The sequence below is a fragment of the Sciurus vulgaris genome (assembly GCF_902686455.1).
Source record: "Sciurus vulgaris genome assembly, chromosome: 6".
Lineage (NCBI taxonomy): Eukaryota > Metazoa > Chordata > Mammalia > Rodentia > Sciuridae > Sciurus > Sciurus vulgaris.
Genome location: NC_136466.1, coordinates 124,600,855 through 124,626,626, shown reverse-complemented (window position 1 = coordinate 124,626,626; position 25,772 = coordinate 124,600,855). Strand labels below are relative to the sequence as shown.

Here is a 25,772-nt window from a genome sequence, read left to right as displayed (position 1 = left end):
TGCAAATGCCATTTTAATCCTTTGCTTATTTATTTTCTAAAGACAAATCCTGAAATCAATTTCCTTATAAAGACACATTTACATATTTAAAGAGAAACACGCCCAGCTTTGAGATAATTATGAAAACCACAAAGCCACAAAATCTCCTCTTTTAACTGAATACTGACTGCCAAAGTTTGCCGGTGTTCGAGGTTTGTTTGGTGGTCCATAGTCTATACGTTTGCCTGCTGGTACACTTAGATAAGAGGAGGTAGTAAAGCCTCCAAATTAAAGTGCTCTGAAAGAATGAACTGCATAGATATCTTTGTTTCCTAAGAAGGAAATAATTCTTCTTACCTAATGAGGTGAAAATGACCTAAATAACTGAATAAAATCCCAAATATAGAACCTAGAAGGCACCACAAATCTTGTAGTAAAGATACACAAAAACATAACTGTAAATAAATCTCCATTGAATGTGTCTGCTGCTGAAATTCTTCTCTATTTCTGAACTATAGTTATACAAAAGTAATTTAAAAAATGATGAACAGGTAGAATGACATTTCCTTAACCAGACTACTTAGGATGCCATCTTTTCGGAGCTCTTAAGGGGATCTAACCTTCCTGTTGCTTTTTGCTGTAATCTTTATTCACTCTGGACATTTGTTTCCAGCTTAAATTAAGAATGCTAGTCCTATATGGCTAAACCCCAGGAAGCCTGATTTGGGGGACAATGTTGTTCCAATGTTAATTAACAATAAGTAACAATAAGAAACAGAAGGTACCAAATCAGAGTAACTAACTGTTGAGTTTCCTTCTACTTCACTTCAGAGAAGGTAAGTTCACAAAAAGAAACAGCTCAATGTTATATTCAGAACCACTTTCATTAAAGCAAAAAGAATAAATCATCATTGTTCACAATTGCCAAGATCCTTTTTTCCAGGATCTTTGATAATGTTTTTCTAACCATCTGGCTATTTATAGTATTACATTATATGTCACACAAAAGTAAGATAGAAACTAGGTATAGTAATGCATACCTGTAATTCCAGCTACATGAGGGGCTGAGGCAGGAAGTTCACAAGTTCAAGGCCAGCCTAAACAACTTATTATGACCCTGCCTCAAAACAAAATAAAAAAGGTTGTTTATGTAGCTCAATGATAGAGTGCTTGCCTAGCATGTGTGAGGCTGTGGGTTCAATACTAAGTAACCCATACAAACATACACACACATACACACACACACACACACACACACATACACTCACATACAAAACAAGATAGCTAGAAAGATATTTCTCCTGAGAATCTCAGCTCTCAAAGTACTTTTAGAATAAGTGAAAGAAAAACTATATCTCATAGGATATTTTATTTTTTTATTCTTATAAGTACACAAAGCAATCTGCCTTCAGGAGGCAACCAGTTTCTCACAGCAGCAGTTGTAGAGAAGTGTCCCATCATGTGAGTCAGATTCTTCCAGTTTATGATGCAGGGTTTGCAATATTGATTAGGCGGAATCACAGGACAGCTACCAAGTTTTGGTTTCCTTTTATAAACTCTTAAAATATGATGATGAATTCTGCATCATGGCATTTGGATTTATTAGGAAAGAAAACAAGAGACACTTGAATACAGAGTCCAAGATAAAATAAACATGTGCTTCAGTGAATCTTTTAAGGCTAAGAGAAGGGGTCTTTTGAAGGAGATGGAGCAGGTCTTGAAACTGTGGGTTAGAATTATATGACACCCAACTTAACAATTGAAAGAGCCCTGAATAAAATTACTGATTCCCTAGCATTTTTGTCTCTTTCCCCACCTTATAAACTCTCTTTCTGTATCCCTTCCTCTCTCTGTGAAGAGGCCCTTTAGATCCTAATTTAATTTAACTTGTGTCTGGAAATGGAGCAAATTGAATTTTCCTTATTATTCTGCTTATGTAACAAGTGTCTCTCCTCCTGTGATAGGGAGATAGAGCGGCATCTGACCCCGTGTTGCTCAGTCCACCTCCTCTTGCTCTCACGTTGCTCTTGGTAGCTTTGCAGTTCATTTAATCATGGCAGAGACTGGATACAATATCTTCAGTGCTTCCAATATAAATTGTGATTTTCTGACTCTTGATATTTCTGTGATGGTTTGGGGGATATTTGGGATAATTTTTATCATCCAAATAAAAATAATCTAGTGCCACTTCCTATATGTATAATATGTCAAAATACACTCTATTTTCATGTCATGTATACCTAAAAAGTACAACAAGAAGAAAAGAATATAACCGTGTTAAAAAAATAATCTAGTGTTAACAACCACTGGGTGACATAGAAATAAGCATAAAGAAGACACTGATTAGAAACCTTTTCCATTTAAGAGTAGCCCATGATGATCACCTTGAATGTAAGTTTGAATTTACCACTATTTGAGAAGAGAGATCAATCAATTCTAGCTGCACATTGTGGGATAATAGCCTTAGATTCAGAAAGTTAGAGTGCCCTCTGGATAAGCATATTTTTCAACTGCTGTTTTGGCATCTATTCCAAATTTATATCTTTATTTAGAAATAAATAGCTAGTTTTCTTCATTTCCTATCCTATAAGCACTCACACAGTAATAAATGAGTCATTAGAATATAAAGAGATTTGCAATAGAATGAGGATATATCCTTTCGCAGACTATTGATTTCAGATCATAGCTGCTAAAATATGAACATCTTTAAAATTTAATCTCCCTATCTTTCACAAATGTTTAAGAAAGTCTCTTTTTTTTTTCTTGTGGTTATAGTATCAGTGACATTACTTTTAAATACCGTGTTTCTGCAAGTCTGATATAATCTACAACTTGCCTCTTGGATATTTTGGCTTATTGTCCAACTCTTTTCAGAATGAATAACTTTCTTCTAAACATGCATGGCATTGCTCATTGACCCACATGGTAACATCTCCAGTGTTGAAGTATTCATTATTTCATGGAGCAATTATGTTTTATTAGTAACTCGCTCTATTTTGAGTAATAAATCTATATTCCCCCTTTATTTTCACTGTTGAAATAAAGGGCTTTCATCCTTTAGTAAAGTTATCTTGGAGAAAGGCCCAGCTACATTTCAATCATTATTTGTCTGCTTTATTCATAGAAGTTTCCAATTTTTATTGGCTTGACTTTGGCAGAAAGAAATCTTAAAGCTCACAGATTTTTTTTTTTTTTTTTTGCCTGTCAACGTCAAACAAATTTGAAGGCCATAACTGTAGTCTCGTTTCCATTTAAGAAAAAAGGGTTGATATTTTAGCAAGGTATAGCAACATATAATATTTCCTATTCTTTGGTTGTTTACCATCTTATTCAAACAACAGTGGTTTAAAGTCACATCTTTAAAAAATCATCCAGAAATCATATTTCACAGCAGTAATGTTTTCACAATTCTATAAAGACTTGAAAATCCAAACCATAAACATGAAACATATTGATACATATAATATTGCGTATGAAAAGAAAAATTTTTTTAAATGAAAGAGCAATGTTAACATGTATTGATTTCTTCTTATATCTGAGTTCCTGGGCTAACCAAGTCACTTGTGTTAACATGTTTAATTTTCATAATGACCTTAGATCTTTCAAAGGCCATCATTTTACAGTTGAGGAAACTGAAGTGTAGAAAAGTTAATTGGTTTGTCCAAGATCTAACAGCTGGTAAACAGTGGATCTAGAGGATCATAAGTCCTCTAACCCTGCTGTCTCTACTCCTAACAGTTGCCCAGTGTTGGTCAAGCTACCAGCATCAGAATGACCAAGGGCACTTGGAGAAAATACAAATTCCTAGACTCCACTGCAAAATCTACTGAGGAAGAACTCACGAGAGTGCAGTACTATGTTAATTGCCAAATATAATTTATAAGGAGAAAATCATTCCTAAAATGTCTCTGAAATGAGAGGCAAGGGGACTCCCCACTCTTTGTTCCTCCAGGTCAAACTCAGAGCTACATCAGAATTCAAAACTTGACTCCAAAAGGAATGAAAACCCACCTTGCCTGGTCATGTTCTCCAGCTGCATGCTGTAGTCTTTAGGTATTCAGAAGCATCCCTTCATCTTTCTATAAAGCATGATGGATGTGGACAAATCCAACCTTACATTCTTGCCCATCTGCCTGCCTCTCACATTTGTGAAATAACTCAGCAGGTTGAACATGTAGTCAGTGGCTTGAAACAGAGGGAAAAACACAAGAGGATCAGACCCTGACCTTATTAGCACAGCATGATCATCAAGCCTGGCAAAATCCATCCAGGGTGGTGCCCAGTTGGAGAAGTTTCCGTCTTTCCTGTGGGAGAAAGATCAGTAGATGCCAGTGCATCTGCTCTCTGATTCTGCTATCAAGCTATTCAGGCAGCAGAGTCTGTTTATAGGGTAAGAAAAATACATTAGTCTGGCACACAAGCCCTAGAAGAACTTTTTGCGCTGAAAATGGGAATTTGAATTATAGTCAGAATACTAAAGCCCTCTCAGGATTTTCATGCCAGGAACCACATTGTCAGTGAAATTTTAATGTGGGAAAAATGCTTTTATGGACTGCCAGATTGTTTGGCAAATAATTTAAGTCTACTTGTTCTATTTGTAATGCAGTGATTTTTATAACTTTTTACTATAAAAATTTTTGAAAAACCAGATTTTGCTTTATACATGGATTTCATTTCCCTATCAATAATAATTTTCTATGCCCTAATCAACCTTCCTTCTTAAATTTACAATGTTAGCACATGGTTGTTTTATATACTCTGTAGCATCTGTCTGCCTGTCACTTTCACACAAAAAGTTTATATAAGTTCTTTCTTGTTTGTGGCATTTTACCCTTATTTTCTGTTGACTTAGAAATAAAGGGGTTGATTAATTTGTAATGACTCCTTGAAATTTGTTTTTTTCTGACTTAGAACTTGACCTCCAAATAGAATTCAGACTGAATAAATTCTTTAGATGTTGTTCTAGTTAGACTGTGTCAAGTCTTAATGCATTTGACCTTTATCTCAGATGCTATTTACTGTTGACTTTCTGGTCAGGTTTTATCCTTTTCAAAAGCAAGATCCATAATAACATGTGGAAGGGTCCGTGAGTGCCACTTGGTTCACTTTCCCCTCTCCACCCTCCTTCCACATTCCCAGAGGGACAGCACCTGCATCGTAGAGGAGAAACACCTCACAGTCCAGTCCTTGAACCAGGATGTTTGCCCTTCTCGCCTCCCCAGTCCTTGCAGCCAATGATCAGACCCCATTCCCCTCCAACAAAATCCAATTCTGTCTTAAATGAAAATGCATTTCTGCTCTATCAAAAATAACTTTAAGTCTTCAAAGTTGATTGAAAGTCACTCTTCGGACTTGAGGCTTACAGAAGCTTCTTTGAATTGTTTTCCATGACAACACCTCTCAGTACTTTCTTAATTATTTTTGTGCCTGGCTTCTGAATCCCACTTCTGATTCCAGCTCCTCCAATTATGAAACTGAGCACCAGTCTCATCTCTACACTTATGTCTGATCAGAACTGAATAGTAAATAGCTTAAACAACAATTAAAGCCATCCCTAGATGGTTTCAATGGAACCAAAAAGAAGAGCCAGAGAGCCAGGGTTTGTCATCTGATTAGCTATGTGATCTTGAAGTTTCATTTGCAATTACCATTAAACTTAGGAGGCCATGGATGTCTTTTTTCCTCGTAAAGTTTAATATTACACCATCTTACATGGAAATGTGAAGTCACAAAAGTCATGTGTAAAATTGCTCCAGGTTGTTGGAGACCTCAGTCTGAGTGTCCCTGTTTCCAGAATGCCAGGCAAATGGTCTTCATATTTCCTCCTGACTTAATTTATAAGATGGTACTGAGCAACTTAAAATTGCCTTAGATCCTTTGGTCGTCCGTTTGATTGTATATCACGTTACTTTCCCTTTCTTTCTTTCTTTCTTTCTTTCTTTCTTTCTTTCTTTCTTTCTTTCTTTCTTTCTTTCTTTCTTTCTTTCTTTCTTTCTTTCTTTCTTTCTTCCTATTTCTTCCTTCCTTCCTTTCTTTTTTTTCTTCCTTTCTTTTTCTTCCTTCCTTTCTTTCCCAGGAATAATTGAACCCAAGGGCACTTTAATCACTGAGCCACATCCCCAACCCCTTTTTATATTTCACTTAAAGACAGGACCTCTCTAAGTTGCTTAGGGCCTCTCTAAATTGCTGAGGCTGACTTTGAACTCGTCCCTTGCTACTGGGATTATAGGCATGTATCACCCACTATTCCTGCTCATCTCCCTATGTTCTAAAAAGTATTTAAGATGGAAAGGTATTTTAAAAGAAATAAATAAGTTGGACCCACTTTGAGAAATGTATTTTGGAGCAAGTCAAGGATCCTTTCCACAGTGGGCACCCTTTCAACGACAGCTCTTTCTTCCTGTGCTCTTCCCAGAGTCATTTTACCTTCCCCTTGCTCTCAGTCAGCTGCCTGCTACATGTTTGCTCTATATAGAGTCTGCAGTAAGACACTACAGCAGCTTCTATTTCTTTAGCATCTGATTTCTGCATTTTGATTTACCATTACATCTGTGTTTTGGAGACCTCCTTTGTCAGACATATATTTATTATTAAATGATTCTTATCAATCAAAGTAGTTTGTGTTGTGGGAATCATTGCTTTAATTTTACAACACCTCTGTAATTCATTAGATTTTAGTTTCATTGAAGGTCAATTATAAAAGTAAAAATTTACAGAAGACTTTAAAGAAATCAATAAGCACAACAAAATGATTGTTGAGATAGGAATTTAGTTGTGTATTTCATCTTTGAATTCTCTTCTCCTTCTTATGGATGGGGAAATAGAGAAAGAAAATGAGTATGTGGACACTGGTTGATCCTGAAGGATAAATATTTTTTCTCCTCCCTTGGAGGTGGGTTGAATAAGGAAAAACATGTGAGTGATGAATCCATTTTTGTATTTAATATACTTTCTATTGGGATCTGGCAGGCTAGCCTTAATTCCTTACTCTAGTTAACATGATCAATAATAATGATGCTTATAGCATTCGTAGTGTGCAGAGAATTTCTCTCACTGGGACTTGCCGTTCAACTCAGAGTTAGGTATTGATTTCATCTTGGAAATCAGGAAACTTAAGCTCAGAGGTGTTTTGTGACATTTCTAAAGCCACCCAGCATGAGCAATTCAGAGCCAGGGTAGAACCTCCTGAGATCTCCCTTCAAAGCCCTTGTTATTTCCTCCATACATTGCTGCTTTGAAAAAAGGGGAGTCTTACTTATTGAAAACTTAGTATACACAAGAGGTGTTTATACATATCTCTTGTCGAATCCTAATGACCTTAAAATGGTAGATAATGATGGATAATGTTATCACTAAATGGTAGATATCACTGTTCTAGCTAGAAAGTGAAACCCTAGAAGAGTTTAATTACTTGCCCAGGGTTATAAAGCTGGTACCAGGTTATAGATTATGTTTTTTCTCTTCCATTCAGAATATGAATTCTGCTCTAGAATAAACAAAAAATTATTCTCATTACTGCCCTTTCTTCAGATACTCTAGTGAAACATGGGAGAAAAGTGATGAATTTTCAGATGCCAAATAAAATCTCTATAATACTTCAATGTTATTTTGGTCCCTGTAATGATAAAGGAGTAAGGAAATGTACAAAGAGTAAACATCAGTCAGTCTTTTCATTTTCTGACCCATTTCCATAGTCTTCCCCATCATAATTGTGACTGTCTGCTAACTACCTCCATCAGCCCATCTGGCTGATATCTGCCCATCACTGGGAATCTACACCAACTGTACCTTTCCCTGGAGCTAAGTCCAGTTCTTTATGATATGATGACAGCTCTAAGGATACACTGGACAAGAGGATAGCATAATACAAGGAAAAAGAGAGAAAATGAAGATCAGAAGCCTGTGCAACATCTTTGAGAGAGGAACAGAAAAGAAGCTTGCAAAGGTCACTGAAGAAGACAAGTTAAAGAAACTGAAGAATAGAGAAAGCCAGGCCCTAGAAGAAAGGATTTAAAGAAATAAAGGACTGTCAGTTGTACCATGTTTCAGAAATGACAAGCAAATTAAAATTAAATCACTAAATATCACAATGAGGAAAGAAGTCATTAATTACTTCAGCATAAAAAAATTTCAGTAGAGTATTGGGACTAAAAACAGCTGGAATTGCTTGAAGACTATGGAGTTGGAAACAGTGCAACTGGAAAAGATCAAAAGCACATTGTGAAATCAGTGTTAAGAGCCAACTAATGTGAATGAAAAGACTGATATTTATTCTCTTATATATATATATACATATATATGTGTATATATATGTATGTGTATGTATATATATGTATAAATGCATGTGTATATATGTATATATATGTGTGCATATATGTGTGTGTGTGTGTGTGTATATATATATATATATATATATATATATACATAAAACCTAAATTCCTCAATATTGAGCCTAATATTCAGAACAATGACTAGACTTTGTGGAGAAAGCTGAGTTTTGGCATGGCCTACGTCACTTTCTAGTCCTGTGACTTAGAACTGGTACCTAATCTCTTTAGTTCTGACTCATCATGTGTGAAATGGTCTAATCCCTCAGAATGGGTAAGTGAAATGATATACATGAATGTGCTTTGAAATGCATGAAGCCCTGTTTAAATCTACATTCTTCATGTTGCAATACTTCATTGGCAGCTGATTTGGTGAAAAGCATAAATCACTGGTGTTAAATATACATTGGTATTACTTTAATCTAAACCCTGTTTTTAGTCATCCTCTGCCTGGTACCCATGCCCATCTCCAAACCATGATCTGAACAAATCCTGTCACTGTCCATTCATTTATCTCTTATTTAAAAAAAAAATGCTAAGGCAGCACATAGAGGATTTTTAGGACTGTGAAACTGTATAATAATATAATAGTGTATATGTGTCATAATAGGTATGTCCAAACCCATAGGATGTATAACATAAAAAGAAACTCTTATGTAAACTACAGACTTTGGGTGATAATGAAGTGTTGGTGTAGATTCATCAATGGTAGCAAATGTACCACTCAGGTTGTAAATGTTGATAAGGCGGTAATTATACCTGTGAAGGAGAAGGGGTATAAGATAAATCACTCGCTTCTGCTAAAATTTTACTCTTAACCTACAACTGCTCTAAAATATAAAATCTGCTATTTAAAACAGAATCAGAGGCTCAGGACCAAAGAGCCTAATTTGAAATGCCCTTGTCATATCCAATTTAACACTCATATTCTTCCCTTACGGAAAATCTGGCTACATTCCCAGATGCTGCTAGTCTGCTAGTGCAATAAGAAGAGGAATTTGATCTACTCTTTCACCCTTTCTGTTTTTCTTTTTCCTATTTCTTGCTCTTTCAATATAAGGGGTGGAAAGAGTGTAGGGAGATAAAGAGAGAGGAGATGATTCTACTTAGGTGGACATTCAGTTATAAGTCTCTCTTGGCTTCTTCAGGGAAGCCTGCCCTGCAGCCTATAGCTTCTGAGTGACGGGCATCTGATGCAGGTTTCCTTGTGCAAAATCTCCTGGAGCCCTACAGGGCCCTCACTGCGTAGTGCATGATGTGGAAGACTTTAACCTTCCTTCAGCTCCCCCTTGCCCTTATTATTAGTATGTCATAGCTTCCCACACCTCGTCTTACAGACAGGCCTCTTGGAGGTGGGTGAATGGCAAAATTTTCAAGTATAGCTACTTCCTGTGTTGTTTATTGATCCATAGGCAACTCACATAACTTAGCCATCATGCTAACCTGGGGGAATTCAGGCCTCTCCACTGCCTCCCCTGCTCTCTCCTGCTATCTTTCTCCACTTAGCAAACACTCCTGTACAAATGCAGATTAACAATTCCATTGCTTAAGCAGACATGTCTCACCAGTCAGCTGGCTCATGGCTGTGCGAGTGAAAGCTGTCATTTCTTCGTTAGGGGTCTAGTTTGAATCTTAGTTGCCAGTTTCTAGAACAACACTAAAAGTCCCACTCAAAAATCTGTTATCCTTGAAAATATACCACTTTTGCTATGATGCATGCATTTTATATTGTGTTCTGAGAAAAAAAAATCTATTACAACCCTGACTATAAGCTCTAAATTGCTTGCATTCAAGTATTTATGCCCCAGATTTTGAAAAAGTTGAGCAGAATCAAAATCCCACTGGCAGAAATATGTCAAAAAGATTAATTAGAAAGAAAGCAGAAATGGTGACTTGCCCTGCCTTTGTGTTGAACAACCTTAGAAAGCAAGCACTTAAATAAGATGTGTGGAAATGCCTTTATGTGGTTTTGATTGTAAATTTTATTAAGGTCATGAAGAAAGTTCATCTGAGTATTTAAGTGGTATTTACTGAAAAGTGTCTCCAACTTTCATGAGCAAAACATACAATTGGTAGATATGTCAGGGTATTACTGACAGTGGAGTCAAAGGCCCCCTATAAAAGAGCTATATATGGCTTCTCTTCTCTGCTAGGAAAGATGAATTACCATGGTAACACTGCCATGAAATAATAGGTCAAGTTTTATCCTTCTGCCTTGGGCTGATTTTATTAGATTTTACTTAGAAGTGGATGCCATTGTAAAATGAAGGTTTTGGTATTTCAAAGCTGAACATCATGACAAGAAAAATGTGATCAATAAAATCTGCTGGTGTGAAGAAGATGGATAAAGGACAATAGGTAGGGAGAACATTTAAATTGATCCAAGAACTGTTTAGAAGCTGGTTTATTAATGCTCTCTTCTGAAATGTGGGCTTGTTTTGCAGATGCTTATATAACAAAGTGTGTGTAAATGAATTCACATTGACTATTTGTACAAGATCAGTAGGGAAAAGTGGTTTGTAAATTTTGTTTTAAGGAGGATTAACTGCTGCAAGGAAAAAAGTTCCTATTTCATTCCAAAAATAAATATGCAAAATGAAAGCATAAAATATTTAAGCTTCTTATGTTGCTTGCTATTTTTATAAGACTAAATTTAATGCTGCTTTATGCCTATTTATGGAAATGAAAAAATAAACAGAACTTGGGGGAAATTACATCATACAAAAGAAATGATGTGTAATAATCAACATTTGATTGTTTATATTTTTGAGAGAAATTTGTCTCCGTAATCATCATTTTAAATGTTTTGTGAAACAGTATCACAATCATTTGGAGATGAAATTCCAACAAAACTAATGTATCATTTTTGCCCCATCAAGCAATACTGTTTAGTCATTCTAATAAGAATGACATGTATTAGAATAACCTGTATTGGAATGGATATAGCCATATCAATCAATAGATAATCTAACTTTTAAGGAATCAAGGTATAGCACAACACTTTTTAAATACAATTTAACCTAAGTGGGAGTATTGCATTTTAGCATTATCTTTTCTGATTTCACAGTGAGACTAAACTTCTCCACTTACAAGACCACTTATAATTTGCCATATTCATTTTTCTGTAACATAGTAAGAGGTGTATGTGTAGCTATGAAATTCGTGTTGCTTTCTCCCTGATTCTGAAGATTGCAAACTGGGTACAGTGACTGCTGTAATGAAGTATCACACAATGGGTGGCTTAAAATAGTAGAAATGTGGCCAGGTATGGTGGTGCATGCTTGTATCCCAGCTACTAGGGAGGCTGAGGCTGGAGAATTGAAAATTCAAGGCTGGCTTGGGCAACTTAGCAAATGCTTTCTCAAATGTTTTTACAAAAGTAAAATGGGGCTGGGAACTTATTTATTTCAGTGGTAGAGTCTTGCTTAGCATGTACAGAGCCCTGGGTTCAATACCCAGTACCAAAAAAACAAAACCTAAAAACAACCACACAAACCCAATTTTTTTTAAGTCTCACAGCTCTGGAGGATAGAAATCTTAACTTAAGGTGTCAGCAGAGTCATGCTCTCTCTGTCTGCGCCTAGCTTATGGTGATGGGCACTCCTTTGCCTTCCTTTCACAGAAGCGGAACTTACGTAGGAGCTACTGGCATAGTCTGACAGAAGCATCACTGGTCTCTGCCTGTGCCACTCCATGGCCTTCTCTGTGCTTCCTCTATGTGCAACTTTTTTTTTTTTTTTTTTTTATTAAGACATAGGATGAAGACCCACCTTAATCTGATATGACCTCGCTTTATCCTGATTGTGTTTGCAAAGACCCATTCTCCAAATAAGGTCACATTCACAGGTTTGGAGAGGAGACCTTCAACATAGCTCTTTGGGGAACATAATACCCATAGCAGTAACCATGAATTAGAAGGCTTCATCTAGAGTTCAGTTGTCTCCACTATAATTTTAATGTGTTATTGTGTCTGGTTCTTTTAAAAAAAATAATTTTAGTTGCGGGTGGACACAATATCTTTATTTTATTTTTATGTGGTGCTGAGAGTTGAACCCAGAGCCTCATGCATGCTAGGCAAGTGCTGTACCACTGAGCCACAAGCCCAGCCCTATGTCTGGTTCTTTAGAAACAGTTTTTCACAACTTTTAATCTTTTGTGGATATGTAGGAAATATGATGTTCTCATTAATCAAATTCTCTTAATGGGTAGAATTTTTAAATATGCAATATATGCCTAGAAGAGAGAGAATAAGTTTATCATATCGCTGCCATGGTCCTTAACTAGTAATAACTTCCCTAAATGTTTGTTGAATGACTTATAAATGAATAAGTCAGTTAATATTAAACTATACTGAGCATAATTTAATTTTCCTTTGATGTTTCCAAATGATTCCTTCAGGTAAAAGGTAGCAAAATATTAGTTATAAAATCACCACTTGCTTGAATTCTAAATGACCACTTATTCTACTTCAAATCTTTGTGTCCAAAGAAACTCACTAGTGAAAGTGTGTTCTGTCTAGAGTTACAGCCCCCCCACTTTTATTGACTCCCCCCTCTTTATTACATTATTTTCTTTAGTTTAAGTTACTTTGTTGATCAATTAACAACAGTGCATTTGATTTGCTTTCTCCACTTATAAAGTTACTTATTTAAACATGTACTAGGATTTTATGTCCTTTGATCTATTTTTACCTGTCTAGATAGTCACTGATTGTATTTTGATTGTGGTGATATTTATTTGAGTAATGGCTCTTTCCATTTCCCTTTAATGCAATACAGGAAGGAGTAAAAACCAAAACAAGAAACAAATTACAATAAAACCCATACCTTACATATGAAAGCAATTTCCTGAATCTTGAAACTGTGTATTATCTCTGCATGACTTCAGAAGGGTTTGAGAATGCCATACATACACTTAAAAAAAATTTCCATTGAGGAAGAAATTTGAAGGCAAACAAAGACAGAAATGCCAAAATTTTAATTGAAAAAGTTCCTGGCTACTACTTATCAAGCTGCTAATGTTTTCTGTTTTACAGTTCTTTTCCTGACAGATATTCAATTATTTGCTAATCAAACCTACCATTAAAGCCAAAAATTTCTCCTGAAATATGATTTGGATATCAAAATATTTAAATTAACTAAAATGAGTTTATTTTTCTTTAAAAAGAGGGAAAAGAAAGTTATTACTCATGGAAGAAAAAAAATTCATCTTTTAGTTACATTTATCTTTCTCATTTTCTCTGTGAAAGATTTCCAGTTGTGTTTTTCAATCATTAGATGCTTGCATTGATAGAAAATCAGCAGGTTTCACCGTTTATTATATTCATCTGGGGGGAGGAACTAGGCAAGCCAGTGTTTGGAGCCAGTTTCCTGAATACAATGAAAAGAGGCACAGTATATAGTTAGTTATCTTCTGAGACTGTTCATGTTGAATTACATTAGTGGCACTTGACATTATAAAATGTTCTTTTCTTTCAAATATAACCTTCTGTCCTCATTAGTAAATGTCAACTGTAATGAAGTGTTTTTCTGACTTATTTTCTTCCTGATATAATGGAAGAAAATGCTAATGAGTTTGTAATCCAGAAATTGTTTTCAATATCCCAAACCAATAGAATCAACTTAGTGTCTGTTTATTACATTAGTTTTTATTCTTTATATTTTCATTTAATTTGGAGGGAAATTTCCTCTTCGTATTTCTTATTACCCTTTCTCTACTTGGTACAATTTCTTATTCTCTCTGAGAGCTTTTAGGTGACAAATACCTCCAATTAGATTATGTTTCCAAGTTCAAATCAGAGTAATGTTGAAGATCAGGCCTCTTGCTGTGAGTTAAGTACTATCTAAAAGCTTTTACTTTTTTTTTTCTTGAAAGCTGTTCCTTTTCTTACCCCCCACTCTCTTTTAATTTTGATGTAATAGCTGTCCAACTCTGCAATTTCTAGCAGCTTCCTGTAACATTTCAATCACAATATAATGGAGACTTGATTTTTTTCTGCTCTCTCAAAGATTAAACACACCCACAAGGTGATATTGATGCATTTGGTAACACTTGAAGAAGTTTCACGACTGTCACAATAAAGTCAACATCTTACGGAAAAAGGGACACTGTTCCCTGGAAAAGATCAGGAAGAAAGAAAACAAGCCACAGTTTTCCAACACATTATTCAGTGTCTGTTCAAAATGTGCTTGACAGGAAGGGTCTAGGTCACCTTTAGCAGCGTCTGCAGTGCGTTGGCTGTGTCCTCTCTTGAGAAATCAGTGGAAAGCTGTATGTACAGAGAAGGCAGCAGGTGTGGAGCCCGTGCCAGTGCTATGCAGTCAATGCCCAGAAGATATCCTACCAAGAGGAACGCCATTTAACGTTACTTCACAGTAGGCAAAATTAGAAAAAAAAAATTTTTTTTAAATAAGAAGGTTATATTTACAGATAATATGTTCCGGAAAATAGGAATCCAAGCCAAATGTGGGAACATCTTTAAGTAGACTGACTAGTTATAAGGAAGTCTGCTCCCTAGAGAAGCAAAACATATTACAAAATCTCTGACTACGCCAGTTTTTTTGAAACACAGTCTTTGGGAATTTGGTTCTGGCATTTTATCCACATTCTCTATTTTGGTTAAATAGATATACTGTTAGCCACATTAAATTTAACAAATAAAAAGATGAAGATAAGCATGACTAAAAATATTCAGATAGGGCTGGGGAGATAGCTCAGCTGGTAGAGTGCTTGCCTTACAAGCACAAGGCCCTGAGTTCGATCCCCAGATTTAAAAAAAAAAAAAAAAAAAAGATCCAGATAAGCTTAATATCAGCTCCTTTCTGCCTTGTGTGTTTGGCTCAATTATATGGAATATGCTATCTCTATCATCTATGTTTTCATCTGTAATATTTATAAAACATAGACAAAGTATAATAAAATATTCAAATAATTGCCAGGTAATTTCTATTATATTAGAATGTAATTAGGAAGCATTGCATTTCTACTATGAGGGTTTTGATTAAACTCCTTTTACTAATTAGTCATTTATTCGATTGTTTATTAATAATTTTTGAATATTTAATTTGAATATTTAACATTTTTCTTAATTATAACACCGCTTTGCATATGAAAGATATTCATGTTTGTTGTCTCTGGAATAAGACAAACCTATTTCTCAATTTATCATTCAATTTTCTATCACCTAAATTTTATTTATAACATTTTTTTAACTTCAAGAAATTTTCAAATACTGAAATTTGTTTTTTCTTTTTATTTTCTGCCATTGGAAGTCTGTTGTGAAAGATCTTCCCTACTACTTTTGCTTCGTTTCTGCAGTTTTGGATAGAGTGATTTGTTTTCATTTTACCATTGAAACCTTGTTTCTCCTTAATACTACATAACAAAAATCTTCTCATAAGCTCAACCTTATCCTAATTCCAAGAGTTGAATACAATTATTGTTGGCTTCCTGGAAAGTTATACTTTTGGCTTTGAGTTGCACTTCATAGCCCACATTTTCTATATTCTCTACATTCACTGGTCCTCAATGTCCTTTGATTGTCTTTCTCTAAACTTACAGAATCAAAGAGGACATACCACACACGTGAGGAGGGAGTGGCGAATGGTTTGGGGTTTCTCCTTGTTGCCATGGTGGGGTGGAGGCAACCAAGCAGAGGGTGACTATGGGGAGCAGCCTCCTATCCAACATGAGCAACTGCCAATAGTGACTCTATGAGACTTACCTTCATTCTGATGGTAAATATTAGCTCTCCCTTCAAGGCCTATTAGATCTTAGAGGCCACTGGAATACACTTTGCAAACAAAAGAGACACCTCAGGAATAAGGGGCGAAAGAAGATCCAGACTGAAATCAAAAAGAAAGATAGCATTTTGTCCAAAATGCTAAGCATCAGAGTTGAGTCTCCAGGGCAAGTGGCAAAAGAGAAAATCAAGGAGCATTCACATTATAAATGATATCTCAGATCCTGAGGGAACAAAGAGATGGGAGTTGATTGAGTGGAGGAAACATTTCTTCAGCTACACTGTATGTGATATACAACAGCCATTTCCATAAAGTGTCTGCCTCTGATTCCAAGATGTAAATGTTACATCTCTTTTGCAGGCATGCAACCCCAGTAAGCTGCTCTCTCCCATCTTGGGTTAGCTAAGCTCCCCACTTTGCAGCAGTGAAAGCCAGTACTTGCCATTTATTAACCACCGTTTGTGTGCTCTTCTGTGGGAAGCCTGATATATGAATCAGTTCACGTAACCCTGACTTGCATTCTAAAATTCAGAAGGATTCAATGTACAGAGCTTCAGAAACTCGATCATGTTCCCTTAGCTATCTAATGGGAGATCAGGAACCCAAACTCAGCTGTCTAACTCAAAACCCACACAGCATGAATTTTTATTCTCATTTTATAGTTGAATAAGGTCAGATTGAACTGTGGGCTCCCTAAAATCAGAAACATTTTCATAAACTTCATTTTTTCTGAACAGTGGCTTATATTAGTGGATTAATAACATAAGGAAGGAGCTAATATAGTCTTCTGGTTTTAAACTAAAGACCCACAAATTTTAGACATGTATACTTTCTATTTTTATTTCCTATAGTTAGATGTGGCTTAATGGAAGTGAACATATGTAGAAGGTACCTTGAGCTACATCTTTCCCCCCAAAAAATTTTTTCAGAGTATTTCAGAGTTGTCATGAAAATCTTTAGGAAAAACAAGACAGAAAATATAGTTTTACATTGCCCATACATTTCTGATTCTCTGTTGTGATGGTTTGTGAAGTTATTAATCACTTCCAAAAACTGTATTGCCGTATTTCTTCTTTTTTATAACTATCATTTTTTAAAGTATATTTTCACTTGTAGATGGCCATAATGCCTTTATTTATTTATTTATTTATTTAATGTGGTGCTGAGGATGGAGCCCAGTGCCTCACATGAGCTAAGTAAGTTCTCTGCCACTAAGCCACAACCCTAGCTCTGTATTGCCTTATTTCTGAGAGATTGTTATTGTTCTTTTTTTAGGACACAGCTGGCCAGGAAAGATACAGGACCATCACTACAGCTTATTATCGTGGGGCCATGGGCTTTATTTTAATGTACGACATCACAAATGAAGAATCCTTCAATGCAGTGCAAGATTGGTAAGTTACAGCAAACACTGCCATTAGGAATAAGGATGGTTTCCCATTCAGTTCGCTCTTCCTCCCCAAAGCAATGACTACACTGCAATGTAATATGTGTGTTTATTATATACTGCAATCTCACTCTGCTTCATAAGACAGAGAAACGATAGCTGTGCTCTGAACCATTATCAAAGGATTGGTAAGAAGTCATTCTGGTGATTTTTCTTCATTTTTGTTCATTTCAGGACTTCACATCCTGTCATGCTTATTTCTGTGGAGACTAGTGCATTGCTTTTGATTTTTTTAATAAATAAGTGATGTTTAGAAATTTACTGTTCAAAAATAGGGATCTAGAAACAGTGGCACACAGGCCAAATCTGGCCCACCACTTGCTTTTTAAATAAAGTTTTATTGGAACACAGCCAGGCTCATTTGTTTATCATCTATGATGCTTTCACACTGCAACAGCAGAATGAAGTAGCTACAACAGGAACCATATGGCATATGAAGCCTACAGCATTTTCTATCTGGCCATTTACAGAAAAAGTTTGCCAACTGGTTATCTAGAAGATTTGTTAATTAGGTTATTCATACTGAAAACTTTCAAAGGACTGGGGTAAAGGGAAAGGAAAAACCTAAACCCTCTCTGACTCATGGCTCTCTCCAACCTTCCAATAATACTCTGTCCATAATGAGTATGATTTGCAGTGGGGATTACTGAAGCAGCTGCAGATTCCCTCATCCTGTCCCACCAGCAACTCAGGAGGGGACAGAATAACCAAGGAGTGGTCATGAATTCCTGCAGCAGAGATGAAAGGGGCTGTTTTTCTCTGGAAAGAGCCAGAGTCTAACTTAGGCTTTCTGTGATACTGGAGGGGAGATGGATCTCCCATTGGTTATGGTCAGGACTGAGGAAAGAAACTGACTCTATGTAGTCACAGTTCATGTGTGGGGGTATTGATGGGCAATGAACAACTAAAACAGTGTTCTTGCTTTGTAGTTGCTTTTATTCTCTAAGTTAATTTTATCCAAAATGATATTTCGTACCTACTTATTATCAGCTTGTTGGGGTCAGATGTTTGCTTTGCTTTGCTTTAGGTTATTTATTTTAAATTTTTCACATGGGAAGGCACATCTTTCTTATACACAATGTATGAAATAATAATCACTGACAATGGAAAATTAAAAAATAGTTACAAACTGAAAAAAGATTAGGATCTATATAAAAAGTAATTATCATGCATGGAAGAACACTTAAAAATCTTTATAGAATAGTGAATATTATAAAATTGTCAGTCGGTTTTCTTCAAATTTATGCAGAAATTCAAGGCACTCCCAATTCCAAATCAGTGCATTTGGTACAAAATGGAATGAAATAGAAAGTTCAGAGATAGACACAAATCTACATGTGGATTTAGTTTCTGATAAAAGTAGTGTTTGAATTAGTGCCAGAAAAGATTGTTCAGTGTATAGTGTTATGGTATCTAAGTAATTGCTGTGCAAAACTGTGGCATATATATGTCATGCACAATGGCAGTTTTAACCTTGATGTTTAACCACTGCTGGAAGTTGTTGAGACGCTGTGCTCCCAGGTAGGAAAGGTTCAAGAATGAAGTTTCAGACTTCAGGGTTCCAAATTCTGTTTGCACCTATAGTTTTTCGTGCTCTATTGTTTTGTTGAATGTGATTTGAATACATGGAGGACATGTTGAGCTCATTAAAACCAAATGGCAATAACATCAGGAACCACACCACCAGTACCCCTGACTCTGGCATCAGAGGAGACAGGGAGGGGCTCAGCTTCTTCACGCCTCCTCATGCCTTGCCCTCTGCAACCCAACAATCCAACTATAATGCACATCAGTATTCTGCTTCCTCACATGCCAGCAGACCCATCTGCCACATCCCAGTGTTCTTACTTTTCACATTATCTACTTAACCCTATTTGACTCACTCTTTCTTTTTCAAGTTCTGTTCCAATCTTTTGAAAGATACCTTTTCCAGATTATTGTTGTCTCTCTGTGACCACTCCTCTTTCTCCTCCAAATTGCATCCCTTCCTCCCCTCAGCTGAGGATAAGTGAGTCCCCATAACTTTCTTCATGGGTGTGTTCTCTGTGTCCTTGATCAACTTACCATTTTCACAACTCCATTCATCACGTTTGGTATTTTCCAAATTTAAATTTCTTCTGTCCTCTGTCTGTAAACTGCTGTCCTGCATACCCAAAATATTTCTCCACCTGGACATCCTGTTGGTGTCTCAAAATCAATTACCTTCACCTGAAACTGCTCATTTTCCTGACATCATTATTTCTGTTCCTTGCAACCAAATACCCTACACTCAGAGTCCACCGTGAATCCCACTCTAACTTTCAGTCATCCCAGTCTGGGGTCAGGTCATACATGCTGACTTTTCTGAATATCTTTTGACCTACTCCTGCCTTTCCATTCCTTCTTTAACCATCCTTACTCAATTTCTTACTTCGTTTTGCTTCTACTCTCATTAGAACTTTCTAACTGATCTTGTTTGCTTTAGATTTGTTTCTGTCCCAATCCATCCTATCCCACTGCTGCTGTAAGATTCTTCTAAAAAACAATTCTGAAGATCATGGAAGACCCCTATCCAAAAGTCATGACTCACCTTGCCTCCTGAAGTAACTAAAACTTTCCCCACCCTACTTCAGATATACCACATCATGATACCATTATATATGGACAGCTTCATTTCTCACTATTCCAGAGGCAACAGGAAACATTCATTGTTTCTGGAACCCAGCCCATACTTCTCAATTTTTATACTTTTTTCTTTTATGCAGCCCTTGGCTTTGCATATATTTTTCTACAAGCTCCTACTCCACTTATCCCGGTTGACAAAATTTGTCCAAAGCCAACAAAGTCCATCATATAAGCCAGCATTTACCTACTCACTTTTTTATCCACAATTGTCTGATCATTGGTTTATTATTTTTTTTAATTTGTTCTGCAAACATTTATTGAGCACATACTTTTTGAGAGCCAATCTGCCAGACATCGTTTTTAGAAGCTATGCCAGCATTTACTATCTAAGTTAGTGGATCCACCATCATCCCATTATCTGATGCCAAAATTTGAGCCAAGACTGATTTCTCACTTTTGCCCAACACCTTTCACTAACCACAAGGTTCAATCACTTTGGCTTTTTCAATGACTCTTAAATCTATTCCTCTCCTTTCATCCTAGTGCCACGTCCTAATTCAAACTGTCACATAGGAACTTTCTTTTTTAGAAATATTTCAGGTGCAGTATAATTATACATAATGGTAGCATTCATTGTGATATATTTGTACATGCACATAACACAATTTGGTCAATTTCATTTCTCATTACTTTCACTTTCCCTCTTCTCTTCCCTCCCCCTGATCTCCTTTCTTTACTCTGCTGTTTTCTTTTCTATTTTCATGGGCTTCCCCTCCCCTTTTTTCCTTTCTAACTTCCACATGTAAGAGAAAACATTTTTTTTTTTTTCTGGAATTGGGGATTGAATACAGAGGAGCTTTGCCACCAAGATGCATCCCTATCGCTTTGTATTTTATTTATTTATTTTGCAATTCTGGGTATGGAACTCGGGATGCTGTACCATGGGACTACATCTCCAGCTCTTTTTAAATTTTTATTTATTTATTTATTTATTTTTTAAATTTTGAGACAGGCAGCTTGTGAAGTTGCCCAGGCAAGCCTGCAAGTTGCAGTCCTCCTGCCTCAGCCACCAGACTGGCTGGGAAAGTCACGAACCACCATGCTTGACACATTGAGGAACTTTTCTATCTTGTCTCCTCCTTTCCTTTTACTTTAAAAATAAATGTTAGTAATGCCCTGTCAGTGTTTATGGGAGCATATGTGAATCACCTGTGGAGTTTTGACAACATGGACACCCCACCTCCACACTACCCTACTAAACCACATTTCCCATGGCAAATAAGGGCATAATTTCAAAGCCATACAAAGAACTCTGAAACCCATTTCTGGTCAAGACCATTGGTTTAGAATTAAATGCAAACTACTGTGATAGATAATGTACCTCCACGTAGCTATTTCATTACCATCATTTCCTGCCACTCCCTGCCATTGTCTCTAAGTCTCCACCAGATAGACCTTTTCTCAGTTCACACAGGTTTCATTCTTTCACTGTGTTTGTTCCTTTGCCTAGCATAGCTTCTTGTTACCATTGCAAATTTCTCTTCACTTCTAAACTCAGCTCAAACGTCAGCACTTCTATGGAGCTTGGAAGTACATTGCCGCCCCTTTTCCTATCCATCTCTGTTCACAGCGTCCACCCGCATCCTCGTCTCTGTGTCCATGCTAAGTTAGCACTTTCTGCAGATCAATGAAGAACCTAGTAGCTAGGTTATTGTTTCCTGATTATGTTTTGTCATGTGTATTGGATTTTAGGTTCATTAATCTTTTATCCCCATGTTTAATACAGTACAATCCAATATATCAATATGTGTTCTCTTTTCTATTTTTTTTTGTGTGGTAAAATCCACACAACAGTTTACCATTTTAACCATTTTGGTGTGTCCAGTTCAATGGTATTAAATGCGTTCATATTATGTAACCATCACTACCACCCAACTCCAAAACCCGTTTTATCTTGCAAAGCTGATACATACTTAGTAATATAATGTGTTAATAGTATACTAATAGTACACATTAATAGTATAGTTTTAGTTGCCACTAAACAGTAATTCCCCATTTCCTTCTCCCCCTAGCTCCTGGCAGCCCCAATTCTCCTCTCTGCCCCTACGATTTTGACGACTCTACTTCATACAAGTGGAATCATACAGTATTTGTCTTTTTGTAATTGGCTTATTTCACTTCTTTTGTAGTCCTTAAGGTTTCACCAATTTTGTAGCATGTGTCAGAATTTCTTTCTCTTTTAAGGATGAAGAATATTCCAGAGTATGTATATACTTTATTCATAAATATATCTGTGTGTGTGTGTATATATATATATATATATATATATATATAATACATTTTAAAAAATATCCAAGGAACTATAGAGAATTTCATTCTTACCTAATTTCGCAATGGAAAATATGAAAATTAGTTCAGAATGGCATACTTAGGAATTCAGGGTTCTATTCTTCCTCTCAACAAAAGATTTAAGTTTGTATGTATTGCTACTATGACACTAATTATTTTCAGCTCGTGTTTTCTTAAGTATATACTCATGTTAAGTCCTTATTAGACTATAAATTATTTGTAAGGAAAGACATTCTTACTTGTTTGTATTTGCTCTTAACATAATAACTAGCATAAAATGGGTATTTTTAAAATCATTCTAAATTGAAGTAAAGTAAAAAAGAAAAAAAAGCACAACTCATCAAAAACCTTGGGAAATGTTTAAGGAATAAGAACAGACTTATATAGTTTAATAAAATACAATGGAGGGAAACGATCCAGGGCAGCAACTTGAACTTGCTTTACCTAATGGCATTATTGAGAGGTTGGGGCAGGGGTGGGGAGGCTTGCTGATATTCAGGGATGGCCTACACCACAGGGACTAAGGTATTCCCAGAGAAACAAGCACAAAGGGACACATTTTTTAAATTACTGGTCTCCAAGTGCTGATTTTTAGGGTTAAAAAATACAGAAAAATATATAAAACGAAAAGAAAAAATTAAATAGAACCGATTTGCACCTGATTTTTCAGATACTCTTCCAAAAAAAAAAAAAAAAAAAAAAGGTACTTCAGTGATACAGAAAGAAAAAGAAAACCTGTTGACTGTGAGTTCAACAAAATCCTTTAACTATAGGGAGAATTAGATTTGTTACATTTCTTAAAATTTTATTACACACAAGTGCTTTCTGTTTAAGATAAGACAAGTAGGGAGATTTTGAGAGAATAGTGGCAGCTAACAGATTGGAAAAAATGGAGGCTGTTCCTTTTTAAAGATGCATTCGACTATGCTTTGAATTTTCCAATGTGATTTATTTGAGGAGTTATCAAATCATCATCTTTAATTTGGCCAAAGTCCCCAGTTCTATAAAATTAATACAAAATTAAGCTTACTATGAACTTATTCATAAATTTACCTAGAATTTATGGAGTTTCAAAAAGAATGAGAGAGACTAAACACAAAAGATGGGTTTTAATCATGTGGTTAACACAACAGGAGTACAAAGTAACTACCCAGAATCAGGAGAGAATGTTCATTTTAGCCATTGTTCCCTAGAATCAGGGAGGAAAAAGCTTATACACTGATACTTTATTGGCAAGTACAGTACCAGGGAAGCAAGTGGTGGCTGACTGGCCATTCGTACCAAAAACTGCACCCTGGCTATGGTGTTCTTCAGATGCACCTGTTGCTGAAAATGCATGTAATCACCTTCAGGACCTGGGGTGATCTACCAGATCTCCATTTGCTTAAACCTGCAGTGTTCGAGGGAAAAAAAACTGCAGGTAGATATAGAGGCAAGAGCAGCAATCTGATGGTTACCTGGTCTTGGGGAGATAGAAGATACCTCTTTTGTGAAAACCAAGCATCTGTGCTTGGAATCTTCCAATAGGATTTATTCAAGAAATAAATTAATGAATGACTTTTTTTTTAAAGAAACAGGTTCCAAATAGGTTAAATAATTACAAAACAACTGAGATCACCTTTGAAAATCCAACTCTCTTTGAAGATTATTTTTCCCCCAGAGGACTTACAGTCGGAGAATTTACAGGGTCTCAGTTGGAACGTGATCTCAAATATACGGAATTTGGACAAGTTGTCCTGGTTCTTTCTAAAAGTCTGGCACTGTGACTCAAAATGTCTACACATGTTGCAGTGCATTTTAATTTGATTTAAAATCTTCCCCATCCATGAGTTTAACATCCTTCTATTATAAATGTAGCAGGGCCACAGGCTGCTGTGTTTCCTGTTGGAGAACGTCATTGGCTTATACACCCCCTACCCTGCTTCTTATTTATTTACATTTTGCTTTTTATGACACAGTGAAGAACTATAAATATAAGGGATTTTTTTTGAAGCAGTAAATCTGGTGAGCAGATTGATATCCACCAGACTGTGGATAAAAGTCTAACACTATCTTCCCACGAATTTTAAATAATTCATTTCTGTGACATTCAGGGTACCAATGCAGATGTGCTAGAACCAGAGTGAAATTTCATCTTCAGACAGTCTCTTCCTTGGAGATCTCTATTTCCTTTCCCCTCCAAAATATATATAGGACCCTTAAGGTGATCTCACTTTAAACACAGAAGAATTTTGACCTGATAATAACTAAGATGTGAAGAGCAATTACTAAGCTCATCAGGGTTCCTAATCTCTTCCGAGGTTCCTACCAACTTTCAAATCAGTTGTGTCACAGCTTGGAGGGGACAGTGACATGATTAAAGAGGACATCTGACCCCAGACTCTAACCACTACCCCACATAGGACCTAAAGGGGTTTCTTCTGTCTCCCTGGATGTTGATGACTATATTTCTTTTCGTGGGTCTGACCCACCATCAAACATTTTTTCCTGTACAGATAACCCTCGGTTGTATTTTCCATATTAATAAATTATAAAACCCAAAACTTGGGAATTAATCTTAATTCCTCATTTTCTCAGACCCCACATCCAGACTTTCAAAAAATACTGTCATATCTTGGATCTAATATAAAAAATGCAGCCTATTGTTTTTATTCACGGTATTTAGGACCTCCTAAGTCACTACAGACACTGAGTTAGTGAACACCACACCGTGTCCCTTAAGATAACACAGGTCTGCAAGCCTCTGGTCCCACATTTTGCTTATTATTACATAACCATGTTTTGTGTGTGTTTCTGCTGAAAGACACTTTGTTTAATACAAGGCTGATTTGTTAACATTGAACTCCTGACAAAAGTGCCATCACTCACACCTAGAGGAAGCTTATTCAATACCCATATCACCTCCCTGAGACACATCACAGCCGCCTTGTGCCCAGCAACACCAAGCGGCACTTTAGCACTGTGCTTAGGGTCCATTGCACACAGTGCAAACAAACAAAAAAGCACAGCAAATGTGAAAAGTATGGCACCAAACAGACTGTAAATAGGTACCTGTTTGCAGTATGAAATCTGAAACCAGAAAACAGGTGGCCCTATTCAGTCTCAGGATGTTTTCAGGTCCTGGGGGTTAGAGCTTCATAGTGCTGCTACTATTTTGTTGTTGTTATTTGTTTTTGCAATGAGGTATTAGAAACAATTCAGCACACAACACCTTGCTGTCACCTGCTTCTGTGGCCATGATCTCTTTTCTGAATTGTTAGAATAGCCTAATTGGATTCCCTGCTTCCACCACTGCCTCTGTTCCTAAAATCTTCCCAGAACTGG

At 36.3% G+C, this 25,772-nt stretch overlaps 1 protein-coding gene across 2 annotated transcripts in view; it reads left to right on the top strand.

Annotated features, from left to right (window-relative positions):
• The window catches only part of RAB3C (RAB3C, member RAS oncogene family), a 247,839-nt gene that overhangs the window by 108,984 nt on the left and 113,083 nt on the right, over positions 1-25,772 (top strand). For both annotated transcript variants that reach the window (XM_079144047.1, XM_079144046.1), the window contains exon 3: positions 17,324-17,442. In XM_079144047.1, coding sequence (XP_079000173.1) covers positions 17,324-17,442 — 119 coding nt within the window. The remainder of the gene's footprint in view (positions 1-17,323; positions 17,443-25,772) is intronic.